This window comes from Phocoena phocoena, chromosome 1 (assembly GCF_963924675.1).
Source record: "Phocoena phocoena chromosome 1, mPhoPho1.1, whole genome shotgun sequence".
In the NCBI taxonomy this organism is placed as follows: domain Eukaryota; kingdom Metazoa; phylum Chordata; class Mammalia; order Artiodactyla; family Phocoenidae; genus Phocoena; species Phocoena phocoena.
The window spans coordinates 50,512,863-50,538,903 of record NC_089219.1 but is presented as its reverse complement, the minus strand read 5'-3'; the positions used below and the strand labels follow the sequence as shown (position 1 = coordinate 50,538,903).

The following is a 26,041-nucleotide window of genomic DNA, read 5'->3' as shown; positions in this document are numbered from 1 at the left end:
TCATCTAACCAGATCATGAGGTTGTTTCTGACCATAATCTGTACAGAATCTTAAAGCAGTGAATCCTGTGTTCTCTAAAAGAATATCGGGGAAGGAAATTTAGGGCAGATCCATGGACGGCAGATAAAGTCCAGAAGCCTGGGGTTCTTCTCCGACTTCCTATGCAAAGGGAAGACAGTTCTCCTGGATAGTAACTCAGGGAACTTCCATTTATAAAGCTCCTACTTTGTGCCAGGCATTGTCACTCCACAGTGAGAAAAACTGAAGAAAGATACCTCATTATTGCGTGCCCACTATGTGCCAGATGCTACATCAGCTGCTTTACCTGTTTATATCATAACACATCTGTGAGGAGGGCATCACTGTCTTGTATGGCAGAAGGGGAAATTCAGAAGTGTGAAGAGGTATGATATTTGGCCTAAGGTACACAGGTAGAGAGAGTAAGAATTTAAATCCAGACCTTCAGATTCCATGTTCAGAGCCCTTATTACAGCATCATGATATGTCTCAGGGGTTAGTTGTCTCAAACCAATACTATTAAGTTACAAACATGCAGGCCAGGAGAGTATGAGAATTTTCTCTCCAAAAGGTGTGGGGCTTTGGCTGCTCGGTTCACTGCTATAATCTCCAGTGCCTAGACCAGTAACCACCATGTTAACACACATTCAGTAGCTATCTTTAGTAACTGCACGGCTGGATGGGCGGATGACCTGTTTAAGATTTTCAGGCCTCTCTTCTCTTCTACATTCTGAAAGGGGCATAGGTGGCATGGGAAACAAGAGGGAATATTTGCTCCCAGGCCTCCTCTTTTTCCCAGACATCCTAACCCTAAACTGGCTGTAAGGTGAAGGGGAGAGACGGAGGTATAAGAAGGATAAAACTTGGTCAAAGTTGCTAAGTAGGTATTTACTGTCCCACAGCAGCTGAGAATCGCCTGCCTGGGCCCTCCCCAGCCACTGCTGGCCCCTAGGCTCAGCCCTTTAAGAAGCCAAGGTCCTAGGCTATCTTTCCACTTAAAGAACTTACTTTTGGAAAACACAAGGGAAACTCACTAACGTAAGTGCATTTGTGTTTTGTTTTTATTTATTTATTTATTTACTTATTTTTGGCTGCATTGGGTCTTCGTTGCTGTGTGCGGGCTTTCTCTAGTTGTGGCAAGCGGGGGCTACTCTTTGTTGCAGTGCATGGGCTTCTCATTGCAGTGGCTTCTCTTGTTGCTGAGCACAGGCTCTAGGTGCGCGGGCTTCAGTAGTTGTGGCACGCGGGCTCAGTAGTTGTGGCTCGCGGGCTCTAGAGTGCAGGCTCAGTAGTTGTAGTTGTGGCGCATGGGCTTAGTTGCTCTGATGCATGTGGGATCTTCCCGGACCAGGGATCGAACTCGTGTCCCCTGCATCGGCAGGTGGACTCCTAAGCACGGTGCCACCAGGAAAGTCCCATGCATTTGTGTTTTAAAGGGAAAAAAAAAATCTCAGCCAAAGCTTCTAAGGGTAAAAATTTCTGCTACTGACCATCTCTGATTTAGGAAAAGAGAGGGGTCGTTTCATGGCCTGGATTCCTTTCAGTGCGGTTCAACTTACAACTCTGAGTGTCTTCAAGTACCAGGCACCTGTAAGGACACAGTCTCCCCTCCTAGAGGGTGCAGCGAGTCCTGGGAAGAAGTGACAAGGTGTGTTTTGGTTTGTTCCTTAGGGAGGTCTGGGAAACTGACAAGGGAACCAGAGTCCTCAAAGTTCCCAAGGTGCAGCCTGCTTACTTCCAGCATGTGGTGTTCCAAGCCTAGTGCCTGTCGCCTGGGTGTGGGTAGATGACAAAGACTGCTGGCCCAGGGATAAGTGTAAAAGCATGATGGAGGAAGCTTCCCGGGCCTCAGGCAGGTTATGGGAGGTCAGGATTACTAGGAGACAGGAACACTCCATGTCTGTCTAGACCACAAATTCTCTTTGTACCTGTTCTTAAAAACCAAAATCATGACATTCCAATCAAAAGCAGACACTGCCCACGCTGAAAAGGGAAAGAAACACCCTTGTCTATAAGCAGTATTTTCCAACCCACATGCATTACTGGCTGGTTACTACTTCTCAGGCACTGTGTTAGATCCTGAACACATAAAGATGAATAAGACGGACATGTTTGTAGATGGATGAGAGCTATCCTGCTCTGAAAATCCAGAGACCATGCAGAAGAACTAGCCACTGCCTAATAATCTGCTGTATAAGGAAACAGATTAACTTTCACTCTACAGGGTAGGGCTATTTTATCTTATTCTTGCCTTAATGTGACTTTATTCATTTAATAACGTTATCAAGCACCTATAAGAACCAGACACAGCTCAGCACAGGTTACACAAGATGAGTAATACAATGCCCCTGTCTTCAAGGAACTTACAGTCTGGTGGAAAAGACAAGCAGATAAAAGAGCAATTACAACACAATCATTTCTTCCATAGGGGTAGGTAAAAGTGCTGAAAGGAGGACAGCTTAGAGAGTTTCAACATAAATGGAAGTGTCTTCCATGGAAAGCTACACAGAGGAGAAAGCATCTAAGATGGGTCTTCAACTTAGAGTAGAAGTTAGCAAGTGGGCAAAGGGGAGGACCAGTCATCCTAGGCAGAGAAACACACGTGCAAAGACATGGAGGTGAATATGCATGGACAGAGCTCTGGGAATGCAGCTCGATGAAAGCATTCAAATAGATAACTCTTGTCTGTAATATGAAGTAGGGACTAAAAAATCTTTCAAAGTTTTTTGGACTGTAACCCATAGTAAGAAATTCACGTTCATCATGGCCCAGTATACACATGCACAGACACATAAAATGGAAGTAGAAACATAAGTTCCACAAAAAAGTGCTTACCCTTACTGTGTTAGACATACTCTGAGATTTTCTACTCTGGTCGGTCCATTCTATTCTGAAAATCCAATGGTCATGATCTACTAAATTGATCACATGAAGTTCGAACCATAATTTTAAAAGAAACACTCTTAGAAAGAAAGGCTAGGAAAAAAAGATTTGGCTACAGTTGAAGTGAAAAATATTGAGAATCTGAACAATGCCTCCCTCCCTGACAAAAAACTGCAATAAGGATAAAGAAGAGGATAGAGTTATCACACTTTACTGTAAACCTTGCCTCACTGTCTTCCATTTGGGGATGAGATTTTGTTTGTTTATTATTTTTTTTAAATTAACGTCACTGTCCCCCAGCACCATGCCTGGGACATACGAAGTGTTCAATGGGTCTTTGATGAATGAATAAATGAATACAAGAATGCCAGGTTGGAGACTTATTTAGAAGATGAAATCAGGAATATACCCAAGTAATTGGACATAGCATATAAGCCAAATATAATATGAAAATAAAATTAGAATTGTAAGGGTTTCGGAGTATCTGTAGAAAAAAGCAGTACAGGGGCTTCCCTGGTGGCTCAGTGGTTGAGAGTCCGCCTGCCGATGCAGTAGACACGGGTTCGTGTCCCAGTCCGGGAAGATCCCACATGCCGCGGAGCGGCTGGGCCCGTGATCCATGGCCGCTGAGCCTGTGCATCCGGAGCCTGTGCTCCGCAACGGGAGAGGCCACAACAGTGAGAGGCCCGCGTACCACAAAAAAAAAAAAAAAAAAAAAAAAAATACAAGTAAGTACACCATCATCATCCACGCTAGTTGGAAGTTAATGTATCTTTATCAAATTTTCGGTAAAGGAAAGAACTGCCCAGATATTTATTCACATCATTTTTTCTATTATTTTACGGAAAAATTAATAAAATTATAAATGAATCCTAAAATTGATGAAAAGTTCTATAATTCTACCCACATGCCTAACCGTTAAAGGTTTTTCTTTACTGTATCTTGAATCACCAGCTCTCAGTCTTTGGTTTAAAAACAGAAAAGGAGTGTCTGATTCTGAGGAGAGTTTGAACACAGTGTCGGTAGTGACATGGAGTAAGAGATTACCTAGTCCTCCTGCATGGGCATCAATTAGTGAAGCTGCCACTGCAATTCCAGCAGGAAGGCCAAGGTCCTTTGCTGCCTCTGGTGTGAGCCCATTTCCAAGACAAGTTCCAGGGGGCAGCACTTGGTTTCCTGGGTAGACAGGAGAAAAAATAAACACCTGTCAGTTTGAAAAACACAAAAGCAAACAGAGGGCTTTCTTAAGAGAACCTCTCTGCCCCCTCCCCTCTCCTCTGCCTTTTCTCAGCTTCATGAAGATGGAAACCATGCAGCTGCAAAGAGTCCCTATACTCATTTGGTGACTTAGGTATATGTCCTTGGTTCCCATAGGTCATGCTCTGGGGTGCTTTACAAAGCCAAGAGCTCTACGGCATCTTTCAAATCAGAGAAAGATTCCATTCATGAGAAATTCCAAAAGCTACAAATACATTGGCCTCTTGGAGCCTAGGTTGAAATGGTCAAACTGTTCCAAACGAGCTTCCTAACACAGCAGCTCTACCAGCATACCTTACACACACACACACATGCACACACACACACGCACACACATTCACACATCCATACACACTCCCTGATTAACGTATATTCCTAAAGAAGTTGAGAAAATTTACTTATGTAGTTGCTTCCTATCAGAAGATAAGGGAGGGAATTATTTTGTTTCAACAAAGAATTTCTTAGAAGTTTTTCTCAGCTGGAAAAGAGAGCCCAGTCTAAACTCTGCAAACTTTACAAGGCTGCTACTCGCACAACCACAGAATACAATTTGAATGGTGCTCTTTGGAGTTGTGCAATGCAGTGACCCTGATATTTCGGGTGACCTTGAATTCCTGCAGTCAGTCAGGCCTTCAGTTAAGAATTTATTGATTGTCTTGTGCTGTGTGGGCGCTGTGTCACTGTAAGAGGCGCTCCTTGACTCCAACCTAGTTAGGGAGATGAGATCAGGACACAGAGAACCATGTAAGTCAGAAGAGAATGAAGGGATCCATCTGTTCCCAGGTGTTCAGCAGGGGCTGAGTCACGCCCTCCACCCACCCCAGCCAAGGAATTTATCATAAGTATTTCTGCACTGTAAGAAGGGTAGGGCTGGACCTCTATATATGCTAAGATCCCTCTGAGCTCCAAGGGTCCAAGATTCTGAATGTGTGCCATTTGCTCAGTGCTAAGATTCCTACCACTTGTTAATTGTTCCATGGAGTTCCAGGGATGCGCCGAGGTACTGCAGGACTTCTGCGGGTGGAGGGGCGGGGGGGTGGGGTGGTTAGTAAGGGAGGCAGAGGGCAAATGGCTCACGACCTCCCCTAACTGAAAACAAAGCTCCTCCGCAAAGCTCCTCCATTTTTATCCATTTATCAAATTCTATCCAATTTGGAAAAAGTTTAGCTAAGAAAAAGCAGCAGAAGAAGACTGAACCCGCTGCATGGCTTCTTAGAGTGCCACTGTCCAATATGGGAGTCACTAGGCACATGTGGATTGAACATTTGAAATGTGGCTGGAGTAACCAAGGTGCTAAATTAATTTCGTTTGAATTCATTTCCAGCTTAATTTCAAAACTGATAGTTCAGTTACTGAAAAACTTTTGAGTACATTTGGAACAACTTGGGCGTGCAAATCTACCTTTTCAACGTTAATTTAGGAAATCTAAATCAAATATTTACAGTGAAAATTGAGAGCCTGAATTGAGAGGTACTAAGTGGAAAATACACATCAGATGTCAAAGATTTCACATGAGAAAATGAATATAAAATGTCTCATTAATAGTTTTTAGATCAATTTATATTGAAATGATATTTTGGATATATTAGGTTAAATGAGATATTAAAATTAATTTCACTTATGTCTTTTTACTTTAATGTGGCTACTGGAAAATTTTAAATTACATATTGGCTTCTATTATATTTCTATTGGACAGCACTGGACTGGAGGATAAGGTCCAGATGCTCAAATGATGAGGTGGAGAGCACAGAGAGCCTCTAGTCTGTCTGCTTTGCAAGCACAACCAGCAGAAACCTGGAGGAGAGCAGCACCCTTAGCTGTGGACAGTCTGGCTCTGGACACTGTCTCAATCATGTCACTATGTCTACTAGCTAGTACATACAAGGCAGCATTCCCATTCACTGAGCACTTCTATGCTGGGGACAGTGCTAAGGACATGTCATGCATTTTCTCACTTTATTGTCGCAATAACCCTATGGGAACATACCCTACGTGGGTACTATTCCAATCTGTCCCCATTGCACAGATGGATGGGGAAAGTCACTTAAAGTGTTGGAGCACAGGGCATGGATTCCACTCTGATGGATACCAAACCTGTGCTCTTATTCTTTACATTTACATTCTGGTGCAGCTTCTAAGTGAATGAAGGAATCAAGCGATATATTTGTAGAACAAACATTATGTATGTTTAAAAAGTGGCACCATTTAGAAATCCTGCCCACTACATTCAGATTTTTTTTTTAAGGGTGAATTTTCACAGGAAGGTCAAAATGGAAACTTCTATTCCATCTTCATCCCCAATCCTAACAAACACAAAGGCTGTCATTTTCACTGAAAAAAAAAAAGGTTCAGAAGAGAAAAAGGATTAGCAGGGTGGGGTACACTTCCAAGCCTTTTGGACAGTCATCTAGAAAGAAGTCTTGGCTGGCGAGGTGCAGAGAGAGGCCTGGGCTTGCAGCCATAAGATCTGGGTTCAAATTACATGCTGGAGGAGCACAGGTAGATTTCCCAGCAGAGGCAGCATCTTGAGCAAAGGCCAAGAAAGAAGGGAGATGGCCAACTGGGCTGACTGAACGGGCACATAAACTGGGGTGGGGCCCAGCGTGGGGTGGAGGAGACCTATAAGGTTGGAGAGAAAAGTAGGGAAATCCAGACTAAGGTGTTTGAATTTATCACAAAGATCACTGTAAGCTTCTGAAAGAGCATTAAGCCAGGGAGTGAGGTGACTGGATTTGCATCTTTTTTTTTCTTTTTTTGAAGTAGAGTTGATTTACAATATAGTGTTAGTTTCAGGTGTACAGCAAAGTTATTTGGTGATACATATATGTATATATCTAGATTCTTTTTTTCCACTCTTTTCCGTTATTGTTTATTACAAGATATTGAATATACTACCCAGACTCACAGACATGGATTTGCATCTTTTTAAAGGTCTCTCTGGCAGCACTGTAGCAGAGGACAGAACGGGGTAAGGAAAAGCAGTGGTGAAGCTATCTCAGTAACCAGAGAAAAGAGAAGGGCATTTGTTAACGTTATTGGCAAGTGAGATGCAGAAACAGAGGCAGATAGGAGAGATTTTGTAGAGCAAGAAATGGCAGGTCGGATGGACCTAGGGTCTGTCATACAGACTGAAGTAAGTCAGAAAGGGAAAAACAAATACTGTATGCTAACACATATATGTGGAATCTAAAAGAAAAAAAGGTTCTGAAGAACACAGGGGCAGGACAGGAATAAAGACTCAGACGTAGAGAATGGACTTGAGGACACGGGGAGGGGGAAGGGTAAGCTGGGACAAAGTGAGAGAGTGGCATGGACATATATACACTACCAAATGTAAAATAGATAGCTAGTGGGAAGCAGCCACATAGCACAGGGAGATCAGCTCGGTGCTTTGTGACCACCTAGAGGGGTTGGATAGGGAGGGTGGGAGGGAGACACAAGAGGGAGGGGATATGGAGATATATGTATACGTATAGCTGATTCACTTTGTTATACAGCAGAAACTAACACAACAATGTAAAGCAATTATACTCCAGTAAAGATGTTAAAAAAAAAAAAAGAAAAAGAAAAAGAAATGGCAGGTCGTGGTGGTTGCTTGGATATGGGGAGTATGGTAGATAGTGAGCCATCACCACCTGGATCCCCATTAAGGATGGACCTGCTGCCCGGTGGGCAGTCAGTTCAGCTGCCAGCTGTCAGCAGACAGGTGCCAGCTCCTCGAGATCATCTTGATGAGGTGATGCCTTTCCCAGGGTGGCCACACCTAGAGACTTAGCAGAGTGGGATCAGAGGGCTCTGATGGGCACCACTCACTCCAGAATACTCTGCCAGGTCGGCCAAGGTCTCGTGGGACTTCATCACATTTGAATTCTCCCTCCGCCCAATCCTACTCCAGCCCCCTTCCTTTCACAGGTGGCAACCCCTAATGACCATCTTATACCCCCAAATCTGTCTCAGCATCTGCTTCCAAAGAACCCGACCTAGGGCAGTACGCCAGGCTTTCTCCTCAATCCAGTCATCTAGGAACAAAAATAAATATGCACAAAGATATGCACAAAGATTAACACCCTCTTGTGAACTGGAACCACAGCATTCAGGAACCATCTATCTGGACCCCAAGCAGGAAGAAGCTTTGTTTAGCTAGAGCCTGAAGGGAAACAGCTTGACATAAGAGAGGATGATAGAAACAGGGGGGAATCTCTGAGAATTCATCCCAGGAAATCACACTTTATCAGCCAGAAGTGCACTGGGGACCAGAAGAGCTGTCAGAGCAGGCTTTAGTGTGTCTTGACAACTTTTCCAGAAATAATCCTCCTTTCGCTCTTCTTTCACCATAAAATTAAATTAATCACAGCATCGGTTTTCCCAGACTTAATGAGAACTTCACAGCCTCAGCATTTTCAGTCTCTTCCCTTCTTCATTCAACCATTTATTCACGCATTTTAGCAAACATTTCAAGAACAGTGGTAATGAGGATGGCCCCAGATATTTTCGATTACCCTGTGCCCAGATCTAGGTGCTGGCGAACGAGGGAAAGAGGAGCTTCTGACCTCAGAAGGCTCACACAGTGGTCTGTGTAAACCAAGGCTCTTCAGACCGTAGATGAAACGCTCTCAAAGGGGAATGTGCATGGTGATCCCAGAGCACCGAGGAGGGACGGTGAGGGTGGCCCGGGGGAGAGCAGGAAATCAAGATGAAGGTGACATTTGAGCCTGGTCTGGAAAGACAGGTGGCAGATTGCTGGTTTCAGCGCTCGGGGAGATGGATGCCATTAGAGTGAAAAGCGCGTTCACCACAGGGAGCCCCAAGGGACACAGAGTGTTTGAGGCGTTCATATGTTTGCAAAAAGGGCACCAGGGAGGATAGGAGACCTGTGGCCTCCTGGACAAGAGAGGCAGCAGGGGACCTCAGGCGGGGCCAACTAAGGCCATGTAGCCTGATGACCAACAGCTTTGAGCTCTTTGTTTATCATTTAAGAAGATAAGCCTGCAGCGAGAAAGGCGAGAAAAGGAAATCATTTTTATTTTTAAAACAACAGAGCCAACTGAAAAATGCAGGCTGTGAAACATTATGTAGAGGTTGACTTCCTTTTTTTAAAGATTTTTTGACGTGGACCATTTTTTAAAAGTCTTTATTGAATTTGTTACAATATTGCTTCTGTTTTATGTTTTGGTTTTTTGGCCCTGAGGCATGTGGGGTCTTAGCTCTCTGACCACGGATCAAACCTGCACACCACCCCACCACCCCCACACCCTCCCCCACATTGGAAGGCGAAGTCTTAACCACTGGACCACCAGGGAAGTCCCGGAGATGACTTCTTTTTAAGAACAACAACAAAGATGTAGATGCACTTATTTGTAAAAACACAGTCCCAGGGAAAAAATACAGAGAACAGGTTTTCTCTGGATAGTGAAATTATGATTTTTTTTTCTTGCTACTAACCTATACTTTCTTTTTTTTTTTTTTTTTAATAAATTTATTTATTTATTTATTTATTTTTGGCTGTGTTGGGTCTTCATTGCTACACGTGGGCTTTCTCTAGTTGCAGTGAGCGGGGGCTACTCTTCGTTGCGGTGCGCAGGCTTCTCATTGTTGTGGCTTCTCTTGTTGCAGAGCACGGGCTCTAGTGGCGTAGGCTTCAGTAGTTGTGGCTCACGGGCTCTAGAGCGCAGGCTCAGTAGTTGTGGTGCACAGGCTCTGCAGCATGTGGATCTTCCCGGACCAGGGCTCGAACCCGTGTCCCCTACATTGGAAGGTGGATTCCTACCCACTGTGCCACCACGGAAGTCCCCAACCTATACTTTCTAATTGTTCTACCTTGAACATGTGTTTCTTGTGTAATATTTTTGAAGGTGTTTTCCCCCTTAAATCTGTGCAGGGTGAATAAATTAGGGCACATGTATTCAGCAGAATCCTTCATAGCCATTAAAATGAATGAGGAAGAATTAAGGTATGGATTTGGAAGGGAGTCCAAGATAAATTAAGTGAAAATGGCAAGATGCGGAGTAGCATTCAGAGTATGATCCCATTTGTGAATTTTGTTAGAGGACACAGAAATGTAAGCACATACGCTTTCAGAGAAGTCCTAGAAAAATACGCAGAATATTGTTACAGCGGGGAATGGGATCCAGGGCAGGGTGCTCTTCTCTGTCATTTGTGCTTCTTCTGTACGTTGGCCTTGTATTCCTTTTGTCATCAAAAGAAACTAGTTAGGTTAAAATAAAAGCAAAATTAAAGTAAGGAGAATACCGCAAGCCTTTGCCAAACCCTGCTCCTCAGCCTGAAGGTGGAGGAGAGGCCCAAAGCCAGTTCACTTATTTTCTTGATCTGGTTGGCTTCTGTTCCTGTGAACACACCCTCACCTTGGGGTGTAGAAAAGCAATTGCTCTGAGGGCTCTTGGGCTTTTGTCCACTGGTTCCCATTCTGATGGGCAGAGTTGGCGTGAGGGTCACGAGCTGGGGTCTACAATTAGCCGGTGGTTACAGGCGCTCTTCACAGGCGGGGATTCTATTACACCAAATCTTCCCCTACCAGTTTTTCAATTATCTATGACTAATGAGCACTTTGGGAACAGTTTCAGACACACACATAATCCTCTTTCCTGACGTCAGCCGCAGAAATTAATGACTGTGGGGATTGCTGGGAGACAGAAAATGCATTATAATGGTCAACAGAACTGTTATCCCCTCTAGGAAGGGGGAGCTGGGGGCGGGGTGTTGTATTAACTGGAAGGTTCAGTGTTCCTTTGTATTCCTACAAACATGAGATGAAACCCAGGGGGAGAGCTGGCTCAAAGCCCGTGGAAATGTCAGAGAGAGGTTTGGGCGTGGGTGGTATGCAACCCGGTTCCTCCTTGTTTGGCACTGGACCCCCCTGTCCCCGCTTAGTTCTGCCAAGGTCAGCAGGCCAACTGGATCAGCTGGGACAGTTCTAAGTGACATCCTGCCCTGCCTGCAGAGTGGGTCTCTGAGTCCTTTCAGATTGAATCCACTTTCAATCTGGTTTCAAGGTGGGAGAACGGAAACCAAGACTAACTTTCAAACAATAGGCTGGAGTTATTTCAAAAGAATGTGGTGCTTTCTATGAGTTTGCTATTTCACACGGGCATACTATGTGCTGGGGTAGTTTCAAAGATGTGTAAAGACCTGATCCAATTCTGGTAGAGCTCGAAAGTTATGTGAACCACGAACCCTCAACTAAACAAAACAAAATACTACTGTGTGCTCATGGCTGCCAGTAGACTGGCTATGGAAACTTATTTTTCAAAGAACTTGTAGAGTCAGGGGCTTGATGCATACCTAGCACCTAAATTCCTCTACAGAGATCTCACCTGGGCAGGTTGGCTCACAGAGTTTTCTAGACCTGGAACCACAACTGATACAACACTGACTGAAAAACATTCCAGTAATTCTTGCTCTTGAATGGGAGGTACACATACCCAGAACTATTCACTCAGTCAGAGAAAGTAATGAAAGACTCAAACCTGACATGTTCTCCCACCTGTTGAAAGACATCTCCCAAAACATTAAGTTGTTCATTTCCTTTCATTTTCCTCCTAAAAATAATCTTGTTTTAACTAGGAATTATATTCTATTTTAAATTACTGAGTAAATAATTTTCTCATGATATCCTTAGCATTCATCATTCACTAAAGAAATGTTTACTGAATACCTACTATGTGCCAGGCACTGTTATCATGTTGACAATGAATTAAAGAACAAGATAGATAAGGGTCTCTGCCCTCATAGGGCTTACTTTCAGTAGACACTATTCCCAGCCAATACCTCTTCTGAGTTATACTTTGTAACTATTATAATCTTGTAAGATCTTCTGTGATTTGGACTCTCTTTTTTATATTTTTATATCCTTAGCCTTCTCTTCTGACCTGTAGTAGGTGTTCAATCAATGAACATACTATATATTTTAAATCAAATTTTAAATAACCCTTATGCTATGTTTTGTTTTTTCCCTGTGTCTATCTCTTTCCCTCTCTCCTACTAGACAGAGAATAGCTCAAAGACAATTTTATTTATCTCTGCATTCATTTCCCCTCCCCCTAGCACCTAGCAGTGTCCAGAACATAAGTTCTCAGTAATATTCATTCAACTGAATTTATAGATTTCTTTTAAGGAAACCATAAACAAGACCAAAAGACAACCCTCAGAATGGGAGAAAATATTTGCAAATGAAGCAACTGACAAAAGATTAATCTCCAAAATTTATAAGCAGCCCATGCAACTCAATAACAAAAAAACAAACAACCCAAGCCAAAAATGGGCAGAAGACCTAAATAGACATTTCTCCAAAGAAGATATACAGATGGCCAAGAAGCACATGAAAAGCTGCTCAACATCACTAATCATTAGAGAAATGCAAATCAAAACTACAATGAGGTATCACCTCACACCAGTTAGAATGGGCATCATCAGAAAATCTACAAACAACAAATGCTGGAGAGGGTGTGGAGAAAAGGGAACCCTCTTGCACTGTTGGTGGGAATGTAAATTGATACAGCCACTATGGAGAACAGTAGGGAGTTTCCTTAAAAAAACTACAAATAGAACTACCATATGACCCAGCAATCCCACTACTGGGCATATACCCTGAGAAAACCATCATTCAAAAAGAGTCATGTACCACAATGTTCATTGCAGCTCTATTTACAATAGCCAGGTCATGGAAGCAACCTAAGTGTCCATCAACAGATGAATGGATAAAGAAGATGTGGCACATATATACAATGGAATATTACTCAGCTATAAAAAGAAACGAAATTGAGCTGTTTGTAATGAGGTGGATAGACCTAGAGTCTGTCATACAGAGTGAAGTAAGTCAGAAAGAGAGAAACAAATACGTATGCTAACACATATATATGGAATTTAAGAAAAAAAAATGTCATGAAGAACCTAGGGGTAAGACAGGAATAAAGACACAGACCTACTAGAGAATGGACTTGAGGATATGGGGAGGGGGAAGGGTGAGGTGTGACAAAGCGAGAGAGAGGCATGGACATATATACACTACCAAACATAAGGTAGATAGCTAGTGGGAAGCAGCCGCGTAGCACAGGGAGATTAGCTCGGTGCTTTGTGACCACCTGGAGGGGTGGGATAGGGAGGGTGGGAGGGAGGGAGATGCAAGAGGGAAGAGATATGGGAACATATGTATATGTATAACTGACTCATTTTGTTGTAAAGCAGAAACTAACACACCATTGTAAAGCAATTATACTCCAATAAAGATGTTAACAAATTAAAAAACAAAAAAAGAAAGAAAAGAACATAAAGTACAGATCAACTAACTTAGACAAAAAGATTACACACACACACACACAGACACACACACACACACACACACACATGATGCTGAATATCAGCAGTTGCGGGAGTCAAGAGCAGAGACTGGATTCAAGTTTAACTCTTGAATGCTGCTGAGACAAGGAACATGTCTCCTAATATAATCCCCACCAGTAGTACACTCTCATCTCTCTGACTTGGGCACAATATAATGTATTAAGGCTTATGCACGTGCCTAGAAAATGGCTGACCAGCAGGCCCAAGCCTCTCACTAGGGACAGTGATGCTATGGTGACAAGACATTGTGGATATCATCCTTAGTGAAATAGAGGCTCTCAAATTCTCTTTGCCTGATCAAGTCTGATTCAAGAAGTGGACGGTGGTAAACTTATAGGTGAAAAGCCCCAGGTCTTATCACTAAGGAGGGACACCAGGCCAAGGGGTTTGGACTTGTTCTAACAAGCAACTGGTAACCACTATAGGTCAGTGAGCAGAGGAGTGGCTTGTATACAATACAAGTGGCTTGTATACAATACAACTTGTATTTTAGGAAGATAAATATCCTAATAGTAATAGTGCCTACTTATCAAAACCTACGGAGTCTCAGTCATTGTTCTTAGCATTGTTTAGTTCCTATCCACTTCAATGCTAGCAACAAATCCATTAAGCTAGTATTAGAATCACCATGTTACAGTTGTAGAAATAAACACAACAGAAAGGTTACGTAATTTATTCAAAGTCACCTATCTGATGAGGGGCATGGTCTGTGTTTCAGTCCAGGATTCTCAGATTCCAAAGTCTGAGATCTCTGTACTATACCACATAGATTCAAGGGGGTAGATATTGGAGCCAGGGAGAATGATCTCAAGTGTGTGTTGACTGTCATGGATACAAAAGGAGGAAGCTTCATTTACAAGAGGCTCCCATGGTGGGTCATGTCCAGGAACATGAAATCCCAGCATGCTGAATCATCTAGCTCCTTCCTTTCCTCTCCTAGGCAGGTTTCAAAAACAGACTTCAAATGGCCCTTAGGGACCATCAACTTCAGTGTATTCCTTTTACAGCAGAGAAAACTGAACCAAGGAGAAAGGTGGGTTCCCTGGGGTCACTCCCTGTGGTAGTAGAGTCTGGACTGAACCCTAGGGCTCCCAACTAGAGGCAGGCATCCTCCACTTCTCTATACTCCCTGCTGTGACAGTGCCATCCTGCCCCCTCCCCCAACGGGAGCAGGAAGCTCACCTAAATCAGAGTCTAAGTCACAGGGAGAACAGGAGAGGTGGCAAGGATCCAGTGGGTTCCAGCAGTGTAGGTGGCCAATTCTGAACTATACAGAGCATAAAGTGCAGTCTTTTTAGCTTGAAATCATCCACTTTGACACCCACAGTGACCTAATTCTCTAGTTAATTGCTGATGCCCTATTTTGTCCTCACCTAGCCTAAGGCCACTTCCAAAGAGCCTTTCCTGGGTAGATCATAATTAATCAGTCTTTCCTGTACCATCCCACAGCATGTTTCTTGGAATTACATCATTCTGTTCTACATAATGGCTTTTTTCCTTGTGCCTCCTTCTTTTATTTTAGATTCTAACCGCCTTGAGGGCAGAGCTCTTTCGGTTTATCAGAGCACTCAGCAGGTCAGGTCAGGAGGTGGGCAGGCTTGGGTGGGGATCCTGGCTTTAACAATCACAGGGCTTATGACTTGGGCAGGGGTGATTCGATTGATTCAATTTCCCTGCTGCAGTTTCCTCACCTTTAAAAAGGCTACAATAATGCTATTTTTCTCCCAAAGAGGTTGTGAGAATCAAACAAGATGATACATATAATGCACTTTAGGATGCCGTCTGCCACATGGCAAATGCTTGATAAATGTGAGATACCATGGTTATTATGACTCCATACTGCTGGTGTGTGGGATACTGCCTGGCACATTCTGGCTGAGGTTATAAAGCTTGAGGAGAGATCCTCAACGTTAGGGCATGTAGAGCTATATGCTTTGGGGGTTATGAGAGCAAACTGCAGAAACTGTGAAAATCTGTTAAAATAGTCACAGTGATGGAATTCAGTTTTCAAGCACAAAAAGTGTCTCCCCATGGTCGTGTCTCCATGGCATGTCTCCAGAGTGAAATGTTTTAAAAGCGCTGAAGGTGTTCCCTTCAGAGTTATTTTAAGGACCAAATGTTTGCTTCAAAAGGAAAAATTATGATTTTTGTCAGCAAAACCCTTGACTGTTAAGATGACCAATGCTTTTAAGAAACAGATAAACAGTTCTGCCATGGAGAGTTCCCCCACTGCTAGGGGAAGGCAAGTTCAGGAAATATATGAAAATATTTTAGCTGTCATTGTGCTGAAGATATTACCAGGTTTAGAGCAGTGGTCTCGCCAGCTTTATTTTCTTTTTGCACGATCCAGTAAAATATAGAAATCACATAAAGAAAACTGGGGACTGAGATAGGCTTCTCATTTTTTTACTTGGTCCCCTAGATTCATTAAAAAAAAATCCTAGAATCAGGATCATTTGACACAATGTTCTATCACTGAAAAAAAGAGAAAGGAGATGATCTCAAAATAAAGGACATTCACTTAAATACATTTCCTTTTATGAATTTATTTTCTCATCCTATCACACACCAGTGAACACTTTGTCGGGGCCAGTGTCGGCCTCTGGTCTAGACTACTGTTTGCAAACTGCTGGTTTACAAAATGATAACAGCCTTCTAACAATGGGGGAATCAAACAGCAAGCTCTCACATGACAAAGTCAGATGGTGGGTCTGGTGTTAACCGCACAACGCCAAACATCTGGTGATTTGAAGACATCTGGGGCTTTTCTATCATGTAGACCAAACATGATTCAGGTAATTGACCAAATTTTTTGCTTCCCAACCAGATGTCTTACTTTCATATAAATGAAGCCAATCTTGTACTTTCATGTGCAAATAAGCTAGACATAAATTCACCCCTGGAGGGCAGAATTAATTGCTTATTCTCAATGAACATTAAATTACATATTATTTTTTCTTTTTTCCCCAACGATTTTACCTTTGAAAAAGGTTTTCCACCTTTGTTTTGAAAAGCATATACTTCATCTTAGGAGTGTTCTGCCTCTTTAAAATGTTTCTTCCTTATTGTTATTATTTTTTTACAGTGAGGCAGTGTGCTATAATGAAACGAGTGTGGTCTGAGAAGCCAGGATGAATTGGGTTCTAGTTCTGTGCATATCCCCACCCTCACACTTTTAAGGGTCTTGGAAAAAGTTACTTAAAGTCTCTGAATTCAGTTTCTTTGCAGATATAAATCATAAATGCATCTATGAGGGACACTGTGAAGACTTGAGATCATTCATTCCTACAATGTGTGTTGGGCATTTACTCTGTGTCTGTTCCTGAGACACCGTGGAGGACCACCTTGCTGTGCTAGGGGCTCTGTCAAGAGCACAGGCAGGTGCTCAGGTTGGAGTGCTATTCAAGTCCCACTTAACACGCTGGAAGGACAAGCACACTGTCCAACAAGGGCACTGCCAAGATTCAGGGTTTTTAATGAAAGTACGAGCAACTCCAACTGAAGCTAATTCTTAAAGGGAGTATCAAATTTGTAAAAGGATGGACCTGTCTGAAACCTTTCCTCTTCTTTTGCAGCTTTCAAGCACACACTGGAATTTGCTCTCATCATGTTTGTTTAAAGAATTCATGTGGTTATCAATGACCCTCCACCTTCTATGCCGTTGTCCTGACAACCAACCATTTACTAGACAGAATATGGAAAGCAGACTACGGTGTGTCCCTTTTGGTCAGGTTTAACAGCAGAACTCAACAATACAGACACAATATTAAAAGACCAGGGCCTTTGTGTTTTGAGATCCTTAAAAGGGAAATAAATACACAGATACAGACAGACAAATATACATATAAAGGAGGAGAGGGGAATGTATAGGGAACTGAACTGGGCAAGGAGAGGCTGCTATGAAGAACTCAGTTTAACAGCTGTTTAATAGCTGTTGTGTTTCAATAGCCAAGCTACAAAGAAATACTGAACATAAAGGCAAAAAGGGCTAAGTTTGTTGTTGTTGTTTATCCTAAGACGTTAGATTCTTTCACCACCAAAGCCCAGAAACATCTCAAATATATGAAAAAAAATGGAATGTGGCTATGGTGGTTAAACTTTTTTCTAAGGACCAGAACTCCCCCCCACCGCCCCCACAAATGGCATCAGTATATAAATCCGATCTGGTTCAACTAGAAAAGGAAATGCCCCAAAGTGACGATGCCCTAGCCCTGACACCTAAGAGACATCCAGATTTGGGGGGCTGAGGAACAGAGGTTCTAATCTAGAACTTAATCTGTGGTGAGAGGCTGCCAGTGTGGAGGCTTTCTAGAGGGGAGGGCTGGTAATTTGGAGCTGTAAAACTGTAAGTCTCTAAGGCTGTACTGTAGAACAAAAGCTGAAGAGCAGAAAGTGTCCACTATTTAACCACAAAGACAATGACCTCATTCTGAGTGAAGGAGGATGCTGGCACTGCAGGACCCACGGGGAGGAGTGGAATTTGCCAGGCTGGCATTGAGCCAAATATCAGAGTAAAATCCCTGAAGCCCACAACCATGTTGCCATGGGAATTCAGCAGAAGTGGTGTCCAAAAATGATGCTCTAACTTAATGTCTTTTAAGTCTCCATCTAGGTCATCCAGTATGTATGTGGCCGAGGGAGAAGGCTCATGGAGATTTTGGGAAAAATGCTCAAGTGATAAGAAGATCAACCTTTGTAAATAAAACAAAATGTAATTTCTCCATTCTAAAGTCTCATTCTTTGGACACAGGACCTGGGAGACTGAACAGACCTTGCGCAAAATGAAAAAGGCTGGCCCAAAGCCCAGAAGTGTCACCAGCCCTCTCATCCTTTCACAATGGCCAGAGGGACGGCTCCCAGAGGGGGAACCGAGGGCAGAGGAAGCCAGCCCAGATCTCCAACAGACTTCAGTGCCTTCAGCTGGGAGGAGAAACAGACAAACTGTTCAGGACTCTGCCTTTTGGAGAGACTTTGGGGATTGTACAGCCTCTAGAAGGTGATCAAGGGTAGACATCCATGGAGGGGGGTGTCCATGAGGCCAGTCCACCAGGCCCTGGCTTGAATAACCAGAATTGACTATTTTTTTAAACAAAAATCAAGATCACAAAGCTATTATGCACCGTGGTTTTTCTTCAGTTTACAAGGATAATACAACTTCATTATAGACAGTTCAAACAATACAGAAAGATAGGAGAAAAAAAAACCTTTCCCTTATTTTCCTCCTCCTAGAGATAACTACTACTGAAATTAATAGAGAATACCCTTCCAAAATATGAAGATACCCAAGTATTTAATTGTATGTATTGATACAAGGGATATTACAAGTATGCAATTTTATAGTCTGCCTTTTTAACTCAGTGATACATCACAGACTTCTTTACTCATCAGTGAGTACATTCTCTTTGAAAATGTATCATATTCTGTAGTATGGATGTGCCATATTACTTAACTAATCCCTTAGTTTCAGACACTTAATTTGTTTCTGTCAAGTTAAAAACAGATGCAGACTTAGTAAGGAGAGACTTAATAAGGATTATTGTAAGGGGGTAAAGGGGCATTTGCAGTAAGGGATGGAAAATTATTGCAATAAGGAGAATATTGTGACCACAAGATCTGTAAGTGTCCCAAGAGCTAGACAAAAGGGGTCTTTCTTTTACAGAGTAAACAAGGATAGAAAGAACAAAATGTGGAGAAATGGCATGAAAGAGTGGTGTGACTGGATAGTAGATCAGAGAACATCTTACCCTGAGGCAAGACTATTTTGGGGGAGGGACCTGTGATAGTTAATTTTATATGTCACCCTGACTAGGCCACAGGGTGCCCAGATATTTGATCAAACGTTATTCTGGGTGTTTCTGTGAGGGTGTTTTTGAAAGAGATTAAGATTTAAATCAATAGACTGAGTAAAGCAGATTGCCCCCACTAATGTGGGTGGGCCTCATCTAATCAGTCAAAGGCATGAACAGAACAAAAAGGCTTATGTCTTGCTCTACCTACCTCCAACCCCCACTAACAGAGAATCCTTCCTGCCTGACAACCTTTGAACTGGTACAGGGGCTTTTTTCCTTCCCTTGGACTTGAACTGAAACATCAGCTCTTCCTGAGTCTCTACTTTGCCACCTCACCCTGCAGATCTCGGGACTTGCCAGCTTTTACAACTGTATGAACCAATTCATTATAATGTGCGTGCACACACACACACACACACACACACACACACACACCCTATCAATCTGTTTCTCTAGAGAACCCTAATACAGGACTCTGAAGGAGGGCTGTATGATGGTTCAGGCTGAGGGTGGGCCAAAGTTCAGGGGTCTGAGGAAGGATGAAGTTTGGTTAACATGCATTTTGTTCCAACTGATCAGTGGGGACAAGCAGTGCAGCTAATCATTCATAAGGCAAAGAATGGGAATCTGGAGGGTCTGTGTCTGGCCTCGTAAGAAGTAAACAAAGGAGGCATCCAGGAGTCTTATCCAAGTCACATGGGAAAGGACACTTCTCTGCAGTAGGCCATTTCCTGGAATGTAAAGCTTGGGGACATTTATAAACCTTCACTGTTTTCCAGGAGCACAGGGCTCAGATAAAATTCAACACTGTCATTTCTAACCATTCTTTTTATAAATAATACTGTCGAGAACATCTCTGAATGCATGGCAACATGGTTTACTTGAGGAGTTTAGGAATGGCACCTCTGTTATCCCTCACTTAGAAGTGGAAGCCATAAATAGGTGTCTAATATCCTCCAGTAGCTCACATCTTTAAGAAACTAGAAAAACAAGGCAAAAGTATGAATACTTTTCTCCAGCCAGAAAAATCAAACCTGAAACCCTGCATCTCCTTCCTTAGATGGATGTTGTCCCAGGTTCCTTGCTCAAATAGTGAGATAGGATGGAAGGAGCCCAAGTATTGAATTTAGACACACTTGGGTCCAAATCCACTCCATCATTTACCAGCTGTAAGAATTTGGGTTATGTGTTTAACTGCCGCTTCTCCTTGTATAAGCTGGGAAGAATAGTACACAAGAGGAATGCTGTGAAAAAAATGAACGAGATGATGAATATAAAAGAGCTTAGCACACCGCAAGGCACTTAACTGATTTTCCATAAGTATTTTATTTTCCTGTTTTTTTCCCCCTTATAGAGGAAGTTACACAGAAGCAAATCATGGTACAAAGGAAAGGGGCCACATTGCACTAAGCACCAGCGGTGATCCAAGCATGGTACAATGCACCTTACAGCTCTCATCTCATTTAAACTCTTATTAAGCCTGTGAGGGAGGGGGGGTCATCCCCATATTGTGGATAAAGAAACCAAGATATAGGATGGACTTGTAATTTAGTCTGAGTCCCACTTCATATATATAGCAGGATTGGAGTTAGGATCTAGTTGCTCTGGTTGCAAAGCCTTTCTGTCAGCCAGTGAGTAAAAACACCGATATCCCAAAGCTCAGGTGTTGCTTTAGTTTTACTCTTTCCTCCTGGGAAAATGATAGTCTTCCAAACGTACTTGCAAATTCCCTCAGTGAGGTTCTGCTTAGTAACCTCTAGTCTCCCTCTCCAGTGGAAGGGTGATATTGCTTTCTTCCCAGAGCCAATGCCGCAGGCCATGAACTAGCGTACTATCCAACAGATGCTCCAGGATACTACCGTTTTTCCACCTCGCATATGCTCTTGGGAACAATGAAGGAGCAGGCAAAAGAGTCAGAAGAGAAACCAACTATATCAGGTCTAAATAATTCAAAAAATGAAATCACACTATAGCTAGCTTCCGTAGCCCGAAAAACTTCCTGAACCTAAGACTAATGATTAAGTCTTTGGATTTTCGCAATTCTTTCCTGAGGTAAGTGGAAAGGGAAGAGATGGAGACTGAAATGCCATTTATGAAATGGCTGGGAGGCAGATATTAGCATCACCATTTTTCAGCAGAGGAAATTGAAGCCCAGAGCCTTCCTAAGTGGTGAAGTTGGGAATTGATACCAGCTGTCTGACTCCAAATCCCACTCCAACATATCTCCCTTCTTATTTCTTAATTAAAATGTTTGGTCAGAACCAAAGAATGCCTCAAGGACTTAAAGAAAGAAAAGAAAAGAAAAATGCATTAGCGTTTGCTTTCCAAATGCTAACCCTCCTGTTCTTATCGCTTGGCTCTGTTCCCTCATTTTTTACCTACTGCATCAGACCAGCGTTATCAAAGTGGGATCCCCAACTGCAGCATGAAAAGCACTTGGGAACCTGTTAGAAATGCACATTCTAGGGCCCCACTGCACACCTCCCAAAGCAGAAACTCTGGGGTGGGGCTCAGCAATGGCCCTCCAAGCCATTTTGATGAGAACCACTGCATTATCCCACAGAGAACTTTCGAAAACAGCAATTCCCGGGCCCCATCTGACTTCTGCTCAGTGGTTATGAAGTGGGGCCCTAGAATCCGTACTTTTTAAAGCTTCCTGGTGAGTTTGAAACACAGCAGATGTAACCACAGAATCCCCAGAAAATGAATGGTTGCAATTAGAGCATTTAACGACACTGTGTACTGGATGCGTGAAATACTGCACCCTTGGTTTAAATAATGGCCTCTCTTCTGATCAGCTGAGTGACCTTGGGCAAGTGACTCTCTAGTCCCCTTCTCCTCATTTGTAAAACAGAACTAATAACACATACTTAGGGTTATGAAAATTAAATGGTAATATACAGTGCTTGGCATAGTGTCTGGTACCTAGTAAGTGCTAATAAGTGGAAGCTATTTTTATTAATCACTTAATAACAATGAAGAAAACATAACCCATGTAAAGAGCCTCTATTCTATCAGGTGGAAGGGGCTGGGCGCACAGGAGGGAGACCCTCCGGCGGAAATGTGACATCCTCTAATTATGCTGCCTTACACCAATCAGATGCAAAGTGAACCTGGAAGAATGTGGAAGGGAAAACTGGGCGGCAGTGTGAGAGAATACAGACAGAGTGCTGCCAACAGAGCCGTAGGTACTAACAGGAAATCCACACTTCCAGGAAGGCTCCGCCATCTGACACAGGCAAGAAAGGTACACAGCGAGGGGTTTCTGTCTGGCCTTCCCAAGACAGAGCTGCCCAGTGTGCAGGGCAGGGGAAGAGAAGGGTGTGGGAAGGAGACGGTGAAGGTTCAGACAGGCCGAACGTGGCAGCCGAGGACAGAGGCCTACTGGAAAGCAGAAATTGGCAGTTCACATTAAAATCCAGATTAGGAAAACTGCATTCTACTGTCTCCATTTTAAAACAACTCTTTCCACTACAGAGCAAAACCAGCAAATGGATCTTTGTACTGCTTGAAATTAGTACATCTATTTTCCTAGGATGATGAGGTGGTTATTTGGGTCTCCATGTCTGCACTCAGGCTGTTCTTTCTCTACGGAATATCCGTCCCTGCTTCTTCACGTGGCTAACCTCTCTTCCCCCCTCAGGAAGCAATTCAGGGCTCACCTCCTCCTGGAAGGCCACCCTGAATGCCTGCCTCCTCCACACTGTGAACTGTGCTAGTTCCCTTCTCAGCATAGCCATCCCACCAGCGTATAACTTAATTGTCATCTTTCCTAAATTCAGTGTTGCCCAGCGTGTGTTTCACACTCCATGAGTTCAAAGAGCTGTTAGAAGATGTTATTTAAAAGAAGCTCTTGGTGCAAGTAAATTTGGGAAATGCCGAGCTGCACTAAGTTAGACACGTTTCTATACTGATCATGGAACACTTTTTCCTAAAACTCATCTCTAGTGCCAGAGCGCACACTGTGGGCTATGCTGCTGTGTGTTACTGGCATTGTCTGCTCTTCCTTCCTTACCAGACTATAATTTCCTTGTGGGCAAAAGCGTCTGCTCGTTGCTGCATTTCTGGTGTCTACCTAAGCACCTGCTACACGGTAGATACTTGGTGAAAGCCAACCGCATGTTAAAAAGTAAAATCATCACATCATTTCCCGTCTGAAAAACCTCCAGTGGCTTTCTGTTATCACCCCGAGGAAAACTCTGGCTGCCTTACTTCAAGGCTCATGAGGTTCCACATTTAACACATCTTTTACCCCATTTCTTACCAATCCCCCTCTGACTACATTCTGCTAAATTGGTCTTTTTAAATTCCTCAAGGGAGCCAGGCTTATTCCCCTCCCTAGGCCTGTGCACATGCTGTTTCTTATGCCAGGGACACTCCTGCCCACATGTTCACATTGCTGAAACCATCTACACGTTAAGGTCTCAACTCAAAAGTCTTTCCCACCACAATGCTGTCAGCACTTTGTTTCCATCGTAGCACGTATCAGTAGTTGCCACTGTCTTGTTTATGTATGTTCTTGCTATTGTATGGAATCCCTTCTTCACACTGTAATGTAATATAAGCTAAACATTCCTGCTCACTGTTACTGTCAAGAGTGATGGGACAAAGAAAAGGCTTAATGAATATTTGCTGGTTACTGAAAGAATGAATTGATGTATGTAACGTAGCAGGTAAGAGCCCCAGCCCTCCTCCCAGAATGGGATCAAATCCTCGCCTGCCTATGACTAGCTCTGTGACCAGGGCAAGTCATTTAACTTCCAAAAGTCTTCCTATAAAACAGGAAACAGGGCTTCCCTGGTGGCGCAGTGGTTGAGAGTCCGCCTGCCGATGCAGGGGATGCAGGTTCGTGCCCCGGTTCAGGAGGATCCCACGTGCCGCGGAGCGGCTAGGCCCGTGAACCGTGGCCACTGAGCCTGTTCGTCCGGAGCCTGTGCTCCGCAATGGGGGAGGCCACAACAGTGAGAGGCCCGCATACCGCAAAAAGAAAAAACAAACAAAAAAACAGGAAACAATGGACTTCTATTTAAGTAATAGATTGAACATATTAATCAGTTTTCTCTCTCACAATGGGCATGAGATAAAAGTAAAGGGGTATTCCTTTTTTAAAAAAACTATAGTAAACTAAACATAATATAAAATTTACCATCTTAACCATTTTTAGTTCAGTGTGCAACTAAGTACACTCACATTGTTGTGTAACTATCACTATCATCCATCTCCAGAACTCTCTTCATCTTACAAAACTGAAACTCTGTACCCATTAAACAATAATTCCCCATTCTCCCCTCCCCTCAGCCCCTGGCAAACACCATTCTAATTTCTGTCTCTAAATCTGACTACTCTAGGTACCTTATATAAGTGGAATCATATAGTGTTTGTCCTTTTGTGATTGTCTTATTTCACTTAACATAATCTTTTCATGGTTCATCCTTGAAAGGGTCAGAATTTCCTTCCTTTTTCAGGCTGAATAATATTCCATTGTATGTATATACCACATTTTGTTTATCCTTTCATCTGTCAATGGACACTTGACTATTGTGAATAGTGCTGCTTTGAACGTGGGTGTACATATATATTTCTTAAAGTTCTGCCTTCAATTATCTGGGGTATATACTCAGGAATGGAATGCTGGATCATATGATAATTCTATTTTTAATTTTTTAAGGAACCACCACACTGTTTTCCATAGTGGATACACCATTTTACATTCCCACCAACAATATACAAAACTTTCAATTTCTCTACATTCTTGCCAACACTTGCTGTTTTCTGTTTTTGTGATAGTCGTCATACTGAGGAGTATGAGATGGAAGAGGTATGTCTTTTAAAAGAAATAATGCCAAAAACATGTAAAAGGTGATAGCAGCAACAAACTTTTGGAGGCTAGAAAGAAGAACCATGAATGGTAATTACCAATCCTAAGCTACCTGGATCCTAAATTGGTTGCAAGGAAAGCTAAGAAGCAACACAATTTGCCCTGCAGAACCCCAAAAGGCTTAGGAATTTAGTGGCACATATTCTCTCTAGAAATGAGGTTAAAGAGTGGCTGAAAATAGGAGGTCTGCTTGAAAGCCTATTTAATAAAAAGGTAAACTCAACAGTGACTTTACACTGGCGTCATGACCATCCCTTCCCCCAATCTGGCCAAAGACTGGATGCTCATTCCCTGGAAAAAGCAAAACTGAGGCATCTGGATACAGGATACCAGGCAATTAAGAGTGGGGAAGTTAAAGTGAAAAAGGGGAAGAAACAGCAAAAGCTTTCATAATGGATATGGAGGTATCCAACCTCTTCCCTACCCTGCCTTCTTGAACTCAAGAAGCCAGGCCTATATCCCTGCTATAGAATATTAAAATATTGGAAGATACTCTTTCTGGGGACTCCAATGAGAGCAAGAGAAGAGACCCAAAGATTCTCTTACTGAGCAAACCATCCAGCTTGCCCTACAGTAAGGACCGTGCTGATAAACCCTGTACAGAATTTTCAATCAGCTATTTACTACACCATTCTTGAACGTAAACAGATAGCCAAGGATCACCTGACCCTCTGAGGGCAGGCTCTAACATGAAAGACAGAAACCCAAATAGGCAAGCAGATTCAAAAGATAACAGAAATTTGGAGACAGCAGAATTAGGCTCTGCAGAGAGACTACATCTCTCTTGATGCACATACTACAGTGTGGGACCAGACAGCACACACAAAATAAATGAACAATAATTATTATCAAAAGGATAGGT

At 42.8% G+C, this 26,041-nt stretch overlaps 1 protein-coding gene across 3 annotated transcripts in view; it reads right to left on the bottom strand.

Moving 5' to 3' along the window:
* The window catches only part of FGGY (FGGY carbohydrate kinase domain containing), a 399,164-nt gene that overhangs the window by 200,301 nt on the left and 172,822 nt on the right, over nt 1-26,041 (bottom strand). For all 3 annotated transcript variants that reach the window (XM_065876468.1, XM_065876483.1, XM_065876476.1), the window contains one exon: nt 3,949-4,077. In XM_065876468.1, coding sequence (XP_065732540.1) covers nt 3,949-4,077 — 129 coding nt within the window. The remainder of the gene's footprint in view (nt 1-3,948; nt 4,078-26,041) is intronic.